This window comes from Mytilus galloprovincialis, chromosome 10 (assembly GCF_965363235.1).
Source record: "Mytilus galloprovincialis chromosome 10, xbMytGall1.hap1.1, whole genome shotgun sequence".
NCBI lineage: Eukaryota > Metazoa > Mollusca > Bivalvia > Mytilida > Mytilidae > Mytilus > Mytilus galloprovincialis.
In genome coordinates, this window is record NC_134847.1 from 3,969,363 (window position 1) to 3,987,455 (window position 18,093).

The following is an 18,093-nucleotide window of genomic DNA, read 5'->3' on the forward strand; positions in this document are numbered from 1 at the left end:
AAGATATCTCCTTTAATATATAAGATATCTTATATAATATATCTCCTTTAATATATAAGATATCTTATATAATTTCATTTTTATAAGATATCTCATATATTATATAAGATATCTTGAATGTTATATAAGATATCTCATAAAGTTAATATGATATCTTATATACTTTATAAGATATCTTCTAAAGTTTATAAGATATCTTATAAAGCATATGAGATATCTTATAAACAATTTTTATATAAGATATCTTATATAATTTATAACATATCTTATATAGTTTATAAGATATCTTATATAGTTTATAAGATATCTCATATAGTTTATAAGATATCTTAAATACTTTATGAAATATCTTATAAAGACAATTATATAAGATATCTGATAAACTATATAAGATATCTTATAAACTATATAAGATATCTTATAAACTTAAGAAGATATCTTATAAACTTTAGGATATATCTTATAAACTTTATGAGATATCTTATAAACTAAATAAGATATCTCCTATAATATATAAGATATCTCCTATAATATATAAGATATCTCCTATAATATATAAGATATCTGATATAATTTCATTTTTATGAGATCTCTTTCATGTTAAATAAGATATCTCCTTAAATTTATAAGATATCTTCTAAAGTTTATAAGATATCTTATAAAGTATACGAGATATCTTATAAACCATTTTTATATAAGATATCTTATATAATTTATAAGATATCTTATATAGTTTATAAGATATCTTTTATAATTTATAAGATATCTTATATAGTTTATAAGATATCTTATATTGTTTATAAGATATCTCGTATAGTTTATAAGATATCTCATATAGTTTATGAGATATCTTGTAAAGACAATTATATAAGATATCTGATAAACTATATAAGATATCTTATAAACTATATAAGATATCTTATAAACTATATAAGATATCTTATAAAGTTTATGAGATATCTTGAAGTAAGAATAAATATCAAAAAGGCTTGCCATAGGAAAATGTTCCAAAAAATACTGAAACAATTCCATAGCATATGTACCTTTCTGTGAAGTTGCAGTATTCTGGGTTGAAAACTAGTTAATTACACAAATTAGGTATCCAAAATGCTAAATATCCTATATACTATTACTCAAAGCAAGTGAGAAATTCACAAGCAGTCACTGAGCCATGAAATGAGGTAAAGGACAATGGAAACTTTGTAACATGAAGTTATCTGCAAACAAGATATGAACATCCAGATTTTTTATCTTTGAGTGTATCTGGGTAGGTGACATTCCTTGCTGCATACTGCAAGCTTGTAATCTATCAGGTTAATAAAATGCTTTGCTGAGTGCAGCCTGATACGACCGCAGAGGTCGAACCCTGAACAGTTGGGGCAAATTTAGACACAATATTCAAGCTTGATACTGTCTGAGTTTGGATTGTGATCAAATTTTTGACATAATATAGGTTTCTGACACAAAATAAATGTGGTCAAAGATCTTACAAATCTATTGCGCAATACTGAGCAACTGTAGATTTCTTCTGAATTTTTTCAAATATTTGAAAATTTTTGAAAAAATATGAATCCCTTAAAAAAAATTGGAAAAAAATCCCCCTCCCAACTTTTTGACCCCCCTGGAGCAATAACCCCCACACTCAATCCCAGCCTTTTCTTTGTAGGATGGAACCTTGTAGTACAATTTCAGAGAGATCCATACACTTAAACACAAGCCATTGTCTGGAAACTAGAAAAACGCATTTTTAGCCCCTTTTTTGGTCCTTAATTCCTAGACTGCTGGCCCATAACCCCTAAAATATATCACAACCTTCAACTTGTGGTATTACACAGTGTAGTTCAATTTCAGAGCAATCAAAATACTTCTACACAAGTTTTTATCCTGAAACTAGAAAAATGCTTGTTTTTGGCCCCCTTTTTTTTAAATGGTTGGGACCATCATCACCAAAATCAATCCCGAGTTCCCAACCTTCCTTTTGTGGTATTAAACCTTCTAAAAAAAATTCTTAGAGATCCATTCACTTAAAGTAAAGTTATTGTCCGGAAACCAATGACAATGCATACCATTATATGATCGCAAATTTTTTTATGAGGCCATATACAAATTCAGCTTGGTGTCTTGTATAAAGCAGGGTTCATTTTCATATCCCATTAACATTTAATTTTCAACTGGATGTTAAAAACAAATGTATTGTCCATCATCTTCACTGTCAGAGGATGATTTAAAGCTGACAAATTACCAGTATATAGATGTTTGCTGGAAACTATTTGTTGACCTCTAGATGTCTTTTGTTTGTGTTAATGAGTTGCTGTCTCATTGACATATACCCCCTCCCCCCTTTTTTTCTCCTCTTATATATATACTGTGTAGGTATTAACAAATTATGTGTTTTATAAGAATAAAATATTAATGGAGTTGAATACTGATATTCTAATAGTGTATCACACATTCTGTTTGTTGCATCTTAAAACAGTAAAATTTTGAGACCATGTTTGTATCTGTAATACCAATAAATTGGTATGTCTTGTAACTTTACAGATAAGTAGGTTTTTCATTTTATACAAATCAAACTAAGTTATCAACAGAGAATAGAAAACTGTCTTTTTTTAATTCAGTATTTAACAATACAATAAAAAAAACTGATTAATATAAAACATAACATATAACAGTTTTGCTGATTTGGAACTCTGAGCTCTTAGTCTTAAATTATCTTAATTATACACCTTATATTGCTGTCGACAGGAAATACAATAATTACACTTAATGGATCCTTTAACTTTTATTATCACAGAATTTCATATTAAGAGAGAATGGTGTCACCTTTCACAATACAACACAACCAGTGGCGGATCAAGCCATTCGAAAAAGGGGGGGTTCCCAACCCAGGAGAAAGGGGCGGTGTTTTAACTATATGTCCCCATTCAAATGAATTGATTGTCTAAAAAAAAGGGGGGTTTTCCAACCCCCAGGATTCTCCCCCTGGATCCGCCACTGACAACAGTATCTGGTAAAATTAACTGATGAAACAATAAAATAAAATAAAATTTAAAAAGACTGTATGACATTTGTAAACAGCAATATCTGGTGTATTGGAAATATTATTCCAGTCTTGAAACATAAAAACCATGCACACACACAAAAACAAACAGTAACATCTAAAAGAAAGCCTTCATATAAACATAAAACAGTCATTCAAAGTACAGCTTTACTCTTAAATGTAGAAATTAAAACAAGTTTTGTAAGTTTGAAAATAATGATTTGTAAAAGAGTGAGACGTTGCATCAATCAGGGAGTTTTTAAAAAGAAAACAGATGATTTGAATTGAAGACCAAAATGATAAATTTCAGAGATATGACAAGGGAGATAATTCATTTAAATTTTACTAAGGGAAATAACTCAGTCAGGATCATCTCTTCTCTCATTGTTCTGAACAAAAGGAAGGAAATACATGGCGACATTGACAAGGGAGATAACTTGTCACACTTTGCCAAGGGAAATGTTCTGAACAAAAAAATATATGGCGACATTGACAAGGGAGATAGCTTGTCACACTTTGCCAAGGGAAATAATCCATTCTCTCTATCACACGTACACTGTCACTAAATCACACTAGATATCACATCTTCAGTTCATCATTTTTCTACTTTTGCGTCTTGTGCTGCTAATGATCTTCTATGGCTGAAATATATGTGCAACAATTAGTATAAATATCAAAATATCATAACAAAAAATAAAAAATTCTGCTCAGCATCTTTGTCTAGTTCTTTTGCTAGGATTATGTTCATATCACATTTACCACAGTCTCTTCCTGAATAATCATTTAACCATGGATTCATCTACTATCATTATGAAAAATGATAAAATAAATGGTTTAAAAGACTCCTTTACAAAAACAGGGTCACAATGATTACCCCTCCACTTAAGAACAAAATGAAGATCTTCTAACGACAAATACTCATTTAAGTTGTTACAGATTATTTATTTCTATAACAATTTTTTCTGGTTGAATATTTTGATAAATTGTTTCATGTTTTAAAATAACATGTCTGTAAATTTAATGTATATTACTCGCTTTATAATATTATTCTGATTAATTCATGGAAGAAAACTTGATTATGTTGAAATCACTATACAATACATACAACACACAATTTGTTAGTTTCTAATACCTCTATAGGTTGTAAAGCAGTTATGTAATAAATCATTGGTATACATGCGTTTTATTACACAAAGTTAATAATTATCTAAAAGAGTAAAAAAGATGTACTCACAAAATTAAATGATAGAAAGTGTTTTTATTTATCTCAAAATTAACAACTTTGATTGTTCCTAATAAAATTATTGCACTGAACCCAAAGATGTTGAAAACCTACAATTAGTGGCATTAAAAGCCTCTATCACTCATCTAAATCTATGCCAATTGTTTTACAATGTAAACTCTCCAACCCTATTGGTCATATTTAGCATCCTTAATTTTGGAAGGAATAGGCCATTGCATTTTAAAATTGATCATAATGATAATCAGGGTTTTGTTTTCAGCTGACTAAAACGGAAATGCGGACTATGATTCAAATGGAAATATAATGAAACATGATTTTTAAGTTTTTAGAATTAAGTGATGGCGGCAATAACCATCAAATCTTAACCCTTACAGTCTAAATCAGTGCCCAGTTGAGGTCAGTTAACTACAGTCACAGTTGACCATCACCTCTACCTGAAAATATCTGTTAGTAGTCAAACATAAAGCCATTTCACATTCCTATTACTGCAAGCTAAAGGTGTGCAAGCTTTTTAAATAAGCAATCTGTAAATATTGAAAACTAAAACAAAACAAAATAGTATACAACATATCCTAGTAGAGTCTTCAAATCAATTACTTTAACAAAAATAATAAGTAAATTTAAATTGATCTGACATATTGCAAGAAAGTTGGATAATATACTTGTTTGAATTCTATATTAAAAGTAAATAATTGATAACTGTCTATATTTTTCTAAAGTTCTAGTTTATAGTATGGGCCATATTTCCTAAACTTGACTGCAGAGGCTGGGTTTTTTTTGACAAATTAACTGATTTTTATGAATTAAGAATATTTTTATATTTTTTATAAAACTATTAAAAGCCTAAAATAAAATTCGGAATTTAAACTTCATAACAAAAATTTCTTGTATTCTGCTTAAGAATAACTAGCTTTTGTTAGTTAAATGCAGTAAAAAGAGGACTCTATCTTGACCCTTTACATAAAGATGTATACAGCATACATACTATACACAAAATAAAATTGAAAATATTGAAAAAAAGATAAATTTAAAAACTCCTTTGGACATGTTATATACAGTGCAATCTGATTAAAATAAAGATCATGTGTCCATACTTTGCTTACAAGGTACTGACAACACTATGAACCTGGGTTCCCAATACTCTTACCAGTATCTGAAAACACTCTGTTCAAGTAATTATAACCAATTAGCCAATGAAATTCCTACTTTCAAATATTTGAAGGTGTGAGTTATTAGGACAAAACCAGAGAATCCCGAAAGGTCTTTCAAACAGAAAGTAGAATTGTGCATTTTCAAATCCTTGTTAGCACAGCTTCGACAATAGATCTCTATTTTATCAGATTGTGTTTAGCATGCTCCCAAACTTACTTGATAATTCTAGATAATTGATAGAGGCCTGTTGCCCCTACAAATATATTTACTGTGAAGAGATTCCAGTTCTTAGGTATAATAACTGTGGAGTATCGGGCCCAAACGATACCTGTAGGAATAAAATGGAAATAGTGCATTAATCCTGGTGACTTCTGTGGAGTATCGGGCCCAAACGATTCCTGTAGGAATAAAATGGAAATTGTGCATTAATCCTGGTGACTTCTTCATTCTGAAATGACTAGCATCTAAAACCTTATCTAATCCAACAACAAGCTGTTTGATGTACATTAGTTACTGTAAAATCTTCATTACCAGAGTCAATGGTGCAGTAAAACAAGTGTTTGAAAGTAAAAGAAGGAAGTGAAATAAATAAAATTGTTATGGTCTACTTCTTCAAGTCGTGAATGAAATTTTATCCATTATTTTACCCCCTTTTTTTGTATTTTGAAAGGCTTAATTTCATCTTTTACGTAATCATTAAAACAAAGACAGTTGTCAAAAAGATAGGATCAGTATAAAGTTTGTTTTGTGTCCCTTTAAGGTGGTACCCAACACTTTAACTAAAATTAATTTGGCTAGTTTAATTTTCATAAAATTTTGTCAAAGTATTTACTTGAGACTTTAATAAAAAATTTAAAAATTTTGAACCAACCGTTTTGTCAGAAAAATTATACTGGTTATATAGCAATTTGACAAACACTAATTTTGATCATTGAGAAGCTTAATATTCCTTTTACAACACAACGTAATTAAAACGTTTAGCTGACTTTACAGAGTTATCTCCCTGTAGTGTTAGATACCACCTTAATTAAATATACAAGCAAAATTAATGGCAAAGAAAATGCAGTTTTAGACGTCAGGGCTTCCAAAAAAGATTTGAGCCAGCTGGACATTTTTGTGTGTCTTATCCTGATTTAAAATTTTTAATCCCTTAAGACTTAACAACAAAAGGCAGGTCATCTAAAGAATGACATGAAACAGTATCGTTTGGATTAGACAAATTTGGTGTCTGGTTATATATGTGGTTCTAGTGCATAGTAAGATGGCGCTGAAAAACTTACTTATGAATTCTATACAACTGAACGAATCCAGTACACCCAACAAATACATTACACAGACTGAGAGCCCAAATTCTTGGTGTAATAATCAAACACCATCGTGCCCATATAAAACCTTAAATAATAATAAAATTATTGCTCAGTCAGCAAGAAAGAGTTCTAGAAAATCTGTACTTTAAATACAGGTATATAAGCATTATAAGGGACATGCTTATAAACATGCTTAAGCTAATACAAAAATTTATGAATCATTCATTTTTAAAATCTAAAGCAATATGGGTAATAATTCAAAAAATTTGTCAAAATGCTTTAATTGGCTCACAATTTTCAGTTTAACACATAATCAACCAATGGTAAAACATTAGCCTCAGTTTAGTGTAGGAATCCCCCAAAATTACCCATAATCCTTTACATTCTGTACTAGTAGCTTAAACTGGAACATACTACCTACTTCTATGTTTAGTTTGTCAAGCTGAGCTGTTTGGATTAGATAAGATTGATGGTATCTGGTTATTTATGAGGTGCTCCTGCAACAAGGCATAAGATTCATCATTGTACAAGAGTTGAAGACTTACTTGAAAATTCTGCCCATCTGAAACAGTCCTGTACACCCAACAAATATGTTACACACAAAGTATGGCCATATTCGTGGAAGTATTATCAATGACCATCTTGCCCATATAAAACCTTTAATAAAAATATTGTTCAAACAGCCAGGGTTTTATACCATATATACAGAAGACCATCTTGCTCAAATACAACCTTTGATCAAAATCTTGTTACACAATACCTTGTAAATTGTAAGAGTAACTATCAATGACAATCTGGCGCAAAGAAAATCTTTAACAAAAATATTGTTTAAACAGCCAGTAATTGCCAAGATTTATCAGGTAAATTGTGAAATTATCAACGATGACCAGCTTGCCAAAAGAGAAACCTTCAATAAAAATATTGTTCATGCTGGCAGAGTGCAGTCATTTTAAAGAAATTTTCATTAATGTCCATAACTAATCTACAAATATATACTTCCTAGTTAACAATTAAACCATACAGGATCTATCTTTTTAAAGTTTGATTATTCCTGAAGTTGGCTTGATAATTCAAAACAGTTACTGGACTAGTATATATTTGTTTAGGGGCCAGCTGAAGGACGCCTCCGGGTGCGGGAATTTCTCGCTACATTGAAGACCTGTTGGTGACCCTCTGCTGTTGTTTTTTATTTGGTCGGGTTGTTGTCTCTTTGACACATTCCCCATTTCCATTCTCAATTTTACTGAAGGCAATATAACTTCAGTTTGAAACGGATTGAAATGTAGGGCAATTAGAAATCTGAGAAAGAACTTGGACATTAAACTTAAGGTAGAGTGGGTGTCTAAATTATAATCCATAGAATCTTTTAATAGTTTGCCAAAATGTAGTTCATATCCTGCTTGATTAAAAACGTTAATAAAAAGAATGGGTCAACTGACTTATTTTCACACTACAGGTTGTGCAAAATTTTCAAGATTTTGTATGGATTATGCATGGAAAACCCAATTTTCTGCCATAAAACGCAAACCACACCATAGAATTTTGGGATAAAGTATGAGAAGATAGATCCAATATTATGCTTTCAGATAAGAAAAAAAAAATGGGGTCACTGGACCCGTTTTCTTGCTACATGCAAAAATGGGTAAATTCCTAACACATTCTATTGTAAAAGTAACACTATCTGAATTATCTGCCCTTGCATTTAAGTTGCCTCCTATGTTACACATGAATTACCTACTACTATAAAAATTTGCACATTTCATCAAAAATCTAACCTTGTTTTCTAGTATTTTAAAATCTAAGATGGAGGAAGACACCCTATCTACCTTAATATGGAGATTTTAACACTTTAAGACATACTCTTTTTACATTTTAATTTCAGAAGAGAAATTGATTTTGAGGGAGTATATATGCAATGACAAAATTTTATTATCGTACAAAAATGTTTACTTTGACTCTTTGACAAAAATATTAAAATTTAAAAATAAAAATTCAACAACACTTTATCAGAAAAATTTCATTGGATATATAGCAGTTTGACAAACATTAATTTTGATCTTTTAGAAGCTTTTTACTTCCTTAACCATAAATTGTTATCAAAACATTTAGTTGATGTTTACAGAGTTATCTCCCTGTAATGTTATGCACTACCTGAATTAGAAGGACAAAAATAGTCTAATTCCAATAAAACTGACAAAATTGATAGTAGTCATGTCAACATGAATAGCAGAAAAAATAATTCTACCCAGCACAACAACTTTTGGACAAAGTTTCAGAACAGGAGTGTTCACAAGGTGACATTGTGCAAAAAAATTACCAAATGCCATGATTCCAGTAAAGATTACAAATATAATTTGTAAAAGTAAACCATTATAGGTCAATAGAAGGTCTTCAACACAGAGCCTTGGCTCACACCAAACAGCAAGCTATAAAGGGCCCTTAATGCACTTTAAAAACCTTGATGATCTTAAAAAGAATAAACTTATATCTACATATCATTGATTGATTGATTATTTTGAGCACTCTTTTGGGTTTTCGTGATGGCCAGTTTTTATTGATGGAGTCAAATGCACCCTCACATGCTCTACATATAATTATGTAATTCAAACTTTATGGTTACCATCAGTGAGAATGTTAACCTCAAATTTTCTTTTACCTGTTGCTGCTAAGGCTGTTGACTGTGGTGGACTAAGTTTCTCTGCAGGGCGGGCAATGTCTGCTATACCAGCAATAACTAAACCCTACAAAATATACATCAAAATATACAGCAAGTCTTTCAGCAGGGCGGGCAATGTCTGCTATACCGGCAATAACTAAACCCTACAAAATATACACCAAAAGATAGATAAAGTTCTCAGCCGGGGGAGCAGGAATTGTCTGCAATACCACTACCAGCAATATCTAACCATACAATTTATAAATCAAAAGATAAAGATTACTTCATACATTGTCATATATTTTTAAATAACTCCATTTTTATAGATATTTTTTAAAACACAAGTTTTAAGTTGTTATAGTGTGAATAGCTAAACTCATCAAAGAAACTATTTTTAACTGTGTATGCTAGACACCCGTTTCGCTCTAGCTGTGTTTTAATTTTTACTTGGTTATTTTATCTGTGTTTGTTTTTTATGTTTTTCTAAATAATAGATCAGTCAACTTACCCATTTAAAAGATGGAGCCCAGAAAAATATAGTCTTGGGACCTAAAAAACAACAAAAAAGGTTATGCATGGTACTGTAATCTTTCATCATGTTCATATACATTTTACGCAACATCATGACAATATATATGTTACAGGCATTTTTTAAACTTAGGCATATTGTAAAATGACTGAATTTTCCGGCAATTTATAAAATGCCTAAACTTGACAGGCATAATACAAAAAGACTAAAAATACCTAGTCATTTTGCAAATTGACTGAAATTTTGAAGCAAAATTCAACAAATTGCCTGATCAGTTTCAGGAAGAAGGATATCATTGACAAAAGTGAACAAAAACACGATATCTTGCAAAGAAAATAACTAATGGTTCCGTAGAATTATTTATTTTTCAAAACCCATCTGGCATTTGTATGTCTAGGAAGGTTTGTTTGTCATATGATATATTCTTATTAGTTAAACTATGTAAAGTGCGAACTTACTCAATCTTGTAATTCAGATACAAGTAGTGAATTTATGATTATTTTGTCAAAATGGCAGAAAGACAAATTGTTCTATCAATAGAACAAAATTCACAATAGATTTTTTAGAAATTGAGATTCAAAACAGTAAAGCGAAACATTTGTTGACAAAAAGATTATTTTTAATTGACTGATTGCTGTTTGTTTGCTTTCAGCATTGTTCAGTCGCAAATATGTCATGCATTTTTAAGACGTGAACAATTTGGTTATAATTTGCATGGGATATTTCTGTAGGGGTTCGACCCGGATAAGGGACAGAAATTTAGACTGCCGCTTGCAATTGAAGTGAAAGTATTTTGGATAGGGATAGAAAATTTCACCTGCAGATCACCCATAAAAAAAAATAGAAAATGTGCGGAAAGTGTTGCATTTAAATAAAATATGGCAATATATTTAAAGTTCCCTGTCAGAAATAATGAGAATTTTAAATTCGTACATCAAAATTGAAACAAACTCCCCTCTACAATATGGGTTTTTCTATACAAGGCTGTATTTTGTTGTGAAATAAATATATGGTTGGCAGTGTCATCGGATACATTTTTCAATCAAGATAGCCTATTGCAAATTGTGGCTAAGTTTGAATTTATGTGGTCCAGTAAATGAAGTGGAATTTTTTTTTTGTAAAAGATAACATTTTTTTTTAAATTGAATATAAATTGCAATAACTCCATAAGGGATCTATTGACAATTTTTTTCATATTGTCTTATTTGTAGATTGTAATTTTCTGAACGTTAATGCTGTTTACAGTTTATCTCTATAGGCTTTATGATAATATGAAATGTAATAACCAAAACTGCAAAAAAAATTCTTCAAACTGCATTCAAAAGACAAATGACAGTGCTTTGACAGGATAAGCCTCTCCTGCGAAAGAAGCATCTTCCGTCATGGGCAGATCTGCTTCAGTCAATGAAAAGCTATAAGCCAAAAGATACAAGTAAAACTAATCACGTTATAATGTACTTTGATTTTTGGAACCTATGAAAAAGAAGATATGCATGTGTGACGTGTGTGCTTATTGGGAACCACAATGATGTCGAAAGTTAAGGGTTTTTCAGTAAAGGTAATGCAACAGCAAAATATATTATGATTCAGGTTTGAACACTTCAACCTAAGTTTGAGAAACAGTCTAAATTTAGAAACAGCCTAAATTTAGAAACGGCCTAAATTTAGAAACGGCCTAAATTTAGAAAATGCCTGTAACATATATACAATCTTTAGGTGTGCACGCTTAGTAGCATAACTTTTTTTACCCTTGAAACTTACTTGAGGTAAGTTATTATCTATGCTTATAAGATAGAGACTTTCTGAAAAAAAATCCTGACTTGAAACTTGGTACAATCTGTAATCTGTTGAAAAGTGATTTTTCTTTTAAAGACAAATTAAACTCCAGTATTTAGATATAAGAAGATGTGGTAGTGCAAATGAGACAACTCTCCATCCAAGTTAAAATAGCAAGTGTGGATGAGTATTTTACATCCAAACACCACAATTGGCTGATTACAGGATAATGAAAATATTGTTCCAGAATGAATAATTCAGCAAACATGGCAAAGATGCGAATTTTTTGATAGATTGAGAGAAAATCGTAAAAATGTTTTAATTAAAAATCACAGTCATGCAGTTAACTTGTACGGAATACCATTACGAAATTTCTCAATATAAATAAATAGAAAACCATTAAAGCTGAAACAATGCAAGACTGTTAAAACAGAATCCTTATACATGTAATTGGATCTGACAATATGCTGTTTTAACATGTTTAATTAAGTCCATATGTTCATAGCTGTTTGCACACAAGTTCCAGGAAATTTTACACTTCAGCATTCAAGAGAAGAAGATGATGATGACTGATTTTAACGAAGCGATTATCAGGGAAGGGGGTTGACCTTTATTGGGACTCCACGATTGGGTGTTTAAGCTCGGGATTTCAGGATTGATCCTTTCAGGATGCAGGAATTCTTTTTTTCGAAGCTCAGGATGTCAGGATTTAAATTTTAAAATTAGGGACCTAAGGATTTCATGTTTTTAAGCCCAGGATTTCGGAATCAGGACCCCTCTGACCCCCCTACGGCTACAATGTATAACTTTATCCTGCACATGCACACTGTTGCTATATACAGAACAATGATTACCTAAACTACAAAATGATTAAATGTTACTTGTATTTTGAAAGAATAAATAATTTGGTGAGTCTCAAAATAACTGTTTGATGCAAGTCGACCTTTCAATTTTTAGTATTGACAGAAAAAAGTGCATGCGTCTTAAAGGCTAGACATTTTTCTCATTCATACCAGCTGGGTGATTCCAAAAAGGGGCTAGTTTAGCTGGGACAAATTTGTCTGCTACTGATATAATTCCCCTGTATATAGCACTCATATTTGTTCTGCCCTTCGACTTGTTACATGGGAGACAACTCTGCTTCACAATTTGCACTAAAGTGTTAATTCAATATTATTCTTTTTATATGATTATTATTTATTATGTTGATTTTAAAATTGATAAAAGTCAAGTTGGTTTATTTCAAACTACATATTTTTTGTTTTGATTTTTTTTAAATGGAATTACAAATACTGTTTCAATTACTTTAAACTACGTTTGTCTTCAAAGGTGTGTTTGACTTTTCAGTTTCACCATATAATAATAAGAATAACTAAGAATATATTTCAAATTACAGGGCCCATAATGAGCATATAAATCAATTACAATGATAGAAGTTATTAATTCAACAATAAGACATTACAATATAAAAGATATATCATTAATTTATATAAAAATAAACCCTAGTCAGAATCAGAGCCCAAACATAATTAAAAATTTAGACAACAAACACATTGATATTCAACAACAGAATCAAAACATGTTCTTCTTGAGTCAAAAGAACTACCAATAAAATCACTATTTTTTCCCATTATAGTAAAGGTTTCTTGTGTTAACATCCATAAACATTTGGAAGAATCGTCTAAATTATGAAAATTCTAACAAGTGCTAGAAATATACTGAAAGATAGATATATAGGAAGATTTAGACAGTAGCCCTCAGATCTATCAACACGATTTTTTCAGTGGCGGATCCAGGGGGGGTTCCGGGGGTGCGCACCCCCCTTTATTTTTGCCGATCAATGCATTTGTATCGGGACATATGTTTTGCACCCCCTGCACCCCCCCCTTTGCCCTGGGTTAGCACCCCCCCCCCCTTTCGAAAATTCCTGCATCCGCCCCTGATTTTTTGAATATCTGGCAGTTTCAATTCTTAATGGGTGAGCACTGATTCTAAATTTACATATGGACTGCCTTTTTTTTTAAAACTAGTTACTGATATCTAAATATTTTTCATTTTGGAAACAATTTTTAAATGAAAAATCAGTGTCCAGTTTGCCATTGTCAGTGTTCATTCTTTGATACTTAGATTATTTCAAAATTTAAGAAAGCTGTCACACAGTTTATTTTTAACAAACTTACACAATGTATCAAGTTTTTGATTAAAATTCGGTAATTGAATCTCTTTTTGTATAAATTCTATACTGAAAACCATGTATTGACTCTAGAAAAATGTAACTGTTTATTACAAATATAGGCATCATATGATTATCCTTCTTGCAGATTTTCTAGTCTATGACAATACTTTAACATTGATAAAATAACCGTAAAATAAATAGGAAATCTACCAAGTTCTGACACCAAGAATGTATTTCATAAATTAATTATGTAACCCTTCAGAAGTATTCTGAGAAAAAAACCTTTTCTAAAATATAGTCATTTCTTTTCTTGCATGCAGCTGAATCAGTAGGAAACATACCCCAAATTTCACAACCATACAAAAGATACCATATATACTTACTATACAAATATAAAAACGAATAGATAACAAGATGGCCATAAAACAAAAAAAATAACAGAGAACAAGAGTGCACACGCTGAAATATCTTGCCTTCTTTACTAACCATTGATATTATTTTGCTAGTCCTAAATATAAAGCTTTACTATAACTATCACATAAACTTAACAGTATCCAAGAAAATGAGGTCAAGGTCAGATAAACTAAACAAGAAATACATGTACACCTTACAATTATTCAATGCACTAAATATAGTTGACGTACTTATTGCTTATAGTTTTTGAGAAACAGACTTAACTAAGAAAACCAATCATTGACCAATGAACCATGAAAATGAGGTCAAGGTCAGGTGAACGATGTCAGGCAGACATGTACACCTTACAATCAATCTATGCATTAAATATAGTTAACCTATTGCTAATAGTATCTAAGAAACAAACTTAACCATGAAAACATAACATTGACTAATGAACCATCAAAATGAGGTCAATGTCATATGATAACTGCCGGACAAACATATACAGCTTACAATCATTCCAAACAACAAATATAGTTGACCAATAATTGCTTGTTGTAATAAGAAAATCAGAACAAAAACACAAAAACTTGACATTGAACTATGAACCGTGAAAATGAGGTCAAGGTCAGGTGAACGATGTCAGGCAGACATGTACACCTTACAATCAATCTATACATTAAATATATTTTACCTATTGCTTATAGTATCTAAGAAACAAACTTAACCATGAAAACATAACATTGCCTAATGAAACATCAAAATGAGGTCAATGTCATATTATATCTGCCGGGCAAACATATACAGCTTACAATCATTCCAAACAACAAATATAGTTGACCTATAATTGCTTGTTGTAATAAGAAAACCAGAATAAAAACACAAAAACTTGACATTGACCTATGAACTGTGAAAATGAGGTCAATGTCAAATAAAACCTGCGAGACTGACATGTACATCATAAAATATTTCCATACACCAAATATAGTTGACCTATTGCATTTAGTATCAAAAAAGACCAAAACTCAATAAATTAACTTTGACCACTAAACCATGAAAATGAGGTCAAGGTCAGATGACACCTGCCGGTTGGACATGTACACCTTATAATCATTTTATACACCATATATATAGTGGACCTATTGCATACAGTTCAAGAAAAACTGACCAAAACACAAAAACTTAATTATAACGGCTGAACCATGCCAGTTGGATATGTACACCTTACAATCCGCCTATACACCAAATATACTAGACCTATTTCTTATAGTATCTGAGATATGGACTTGACCACCAAAACTTAACCTTGTTCGGGCATGATGACCTTGCATTAGGTACGCACATACCAAATTAAGTTATCCTGTTACTCATAATAAGAGAGAAATTTACATTACAAAAAAAACAAAAAAACTCTTAACTTTTTTTTCTAGAAGTCACTAAAACCATGAAAATGATGTCAAGGACAATGTACACATGGCAGACGGAAACTTCGTACATAAGGCATCTGTAAACAAAGTATGAAGCCTCCAGTCTTCTACCTTAAAATATAAAGCTTATAAGAAGTTTAATAGTTAACGCCACCGCCGCTCACTCACTGGATCACTATCCCTTTAATGAGCTTTCTGGGACAGAAATCATAGGCTCGACAAAAACAGTTAAATATAAAAAATAGAGAATAATGGATTATTAAAATATATTAAAAAAAATTAGATTATGGGCAAATATAAAGAAAAGAGAAATAACCTAATGAGTTAATGTATACAGAAATGGAGGACCCCACCCATACCCTCCCTTCGTTTGGTTGTGTTATATATAGCAATCTACGGTCGGAAGGGGGGGGGGGGACATTCACGTTAACAACAATCATTGAAACAACATATTAAGGGTCCTCTTGTATGATCTGTTTTTTGAAACTCAAGGTTAAATTGATATTCAAATCCATTATTGCCGCGTTTATCCCGTGACTGGCAGTATACATTTCCAATAAACCCAATATGCCACCCTTTTATATTTCTCATTTGTTGTTTTATACGGTTTAATTACATGAGATAGTTGCCACTGGGTGTTAATCGTCATGAACATAATTATATTAGTATAGTACAAATACAAATATTTTTATTGGCACATACTCATTCAATCTAATTAAAAACCGATCTCTCATCGCTCCTGTTTCTGATATGTCGCGTGGGAGATCTAACGAAACCTGCTTTGAGGTCACATGTGAGTGACCTTGTAGGTGTGTCTTTTTCGACCAATGAAATTGAGTCTTCCACGATCTTGGAAGTTTAACGTAAGGCAAAGGGATGTAACTCATTTTATTTACGACGAAATCGTCAGTCATAATAATTCATAAACTTTTTTGATTGGCTTATTAATAGGTCGTCAAATCATTTGCATATCTTTATAAATTCATGACTTTTAGTTCACTCACATGTGACCTCAAAGCCGGTTTCGTTAGATCTCCCACGCGACATATCAGAAACAGGAGCGATGAGAGATAGGTTTTTAATTAGATTGATACTCATTAACAATAAATATTTAAGATAGAGCAAAGAGAATGGAATAGCACATTCATGTATAGTTTATAAGTTTTAATCATCGAGTCGTGTTTGTTTTCCAAGTTTCGGATTCGGTCTCAGGCGGAAACCCAGTTGAAATAGAACAAAAGAATCGAAGCTCTTTGTTAGAGAAGGCTATAATTGCTTATACTGTAATGTACTATAGTAACAAAAAATTTAAAAGTTAATAGAAACAAATAAATCGACAATTTTCTTCTCAATTACGAAGTGTTTTTTTTTTAAAACACCATTTGCATAAGTTTTCAATTCATCTATTACATAGTAATGCAGGACAATTAGATATCAAGTCGACGACATTGGTATCTATCAAGTTGGATGTAGAAAATGCATAACCTCCGATTTAATTTAACATATCAGTAATTTTCGTGTCTGCCCTTTTTATTATGTGACTCAAGAAAAAATTCCAAAAATGGGTAACAATTGTATCGTAAAGATAACATCGAGTGCACCTTTTTATGTTAGGGCGTGTTTGACTTTAAAACGAATAAAGCAAGAGTATTTGATATATCATCTCGCTTCAAATTTTATCATTTTTATATATCAAAGCTTCAGGTTGACTTTATAACAAAAAAGATCACAGTACAAAAAGATGAAATGTCTGGGGTCAAGTGAAATACCTATCTAATGAATCACAAAAACGGAGAAGGTGTGTTCGAATAGCTTTTTTTTTAATAAAAGTACTTGACAACAGTCTTTTAATTGCATGATGAAAATGCATATCTTCGAAAAAAAAAATATTTTTTTGTGTGTGATAACTAGGGTTTATAATCTTCAACCAGTGAAAATTTCCGACAACCGATCAGACAATGGTTTTAAGTTCAATCAATGCAGACAAGAACATTAACTGATGCTCATTAGCTAGTAGATACATTTGTATTTTAAAATACAACTGATGATATCGGATCGTAATGGTGCCATGTGGATAAATTTATCGTTTTTCAAGAGCAATATTGGCAGCGCGTCATCCCTACAATGGCTTCCATTTCTACGATTGTGAAAATGAACTGGCGTAATGGGGAGATAATTTTGACGAAGTAGAATCCTGACTGGTCTATTTTAGTCTGGATATGTTGCTTGGAAGATTCGAGTACACCGTTGTCAAGCATGAAGACTGGATGGTAAACTATAGATATAAAAAGATGTGGTAGCTATATTCGTTAAATGAGGTGTGCACCAGACATTATTTTACAGTTCATTTTAATAAATCAACGATAGACAAATATTTGTGTGTTAGACCAG

The 18,093-nt window shown here is 31.2% G+C and overlaps 1 protein-coding gene across 5 annotated transcripts; it reads right to left on the reverse strand.

The window, feature by feature from the left end:
- Positions 1–3,183: 3,183 nt before the first annotated feature.
- LOC143049674 (uncharacterized) lies at positions 3,184–12,867 on the reverse strand. 5 transcript variants are annotated; one of them, XM_076223318.1, is made up of 5 exons: positions 12,717–12,867; positions 9,907–9,947; positions 9,399–9,483; positions 5,652–5,763; positions 3,184–3,681 (listed from the first exon to the last, which is right to left on the reverse strand). In XM_076223318.1, exons 1-5 carry the CDS (start codon positions 12,799–12,801, stop codon positions 3,636–3,638), a joined length of 369 nt encoding a protein of 122 aa, XP_076079433.1. In that variant the 5' UTR covers positions 12,802–12,867; the 3' UTR covers positions 3,184–3,635. The 5 variants fall into 5 exon arrangements, 4 of the variants coding, with proteins under 4 accessions (XP_076079433.1, XP_076079436.1, XP_076079435.1 ...); XM_076223320.1 differs by lacking the exon at positions 5,652–5,763 and adding an exon at positions 6,716–6,827 and having other exon boundaries at positions 3,419–3,681; XM_076223319.1 differs by lacking the exon at positions 5,652–5,763 and adding an exon at positions 7,288–7,399 and having other exon boundaries at positions 3,419–3,681.
- Between the last annotated feature and the right edge of the window lie 5,226 nt (positions 12,868–18,093).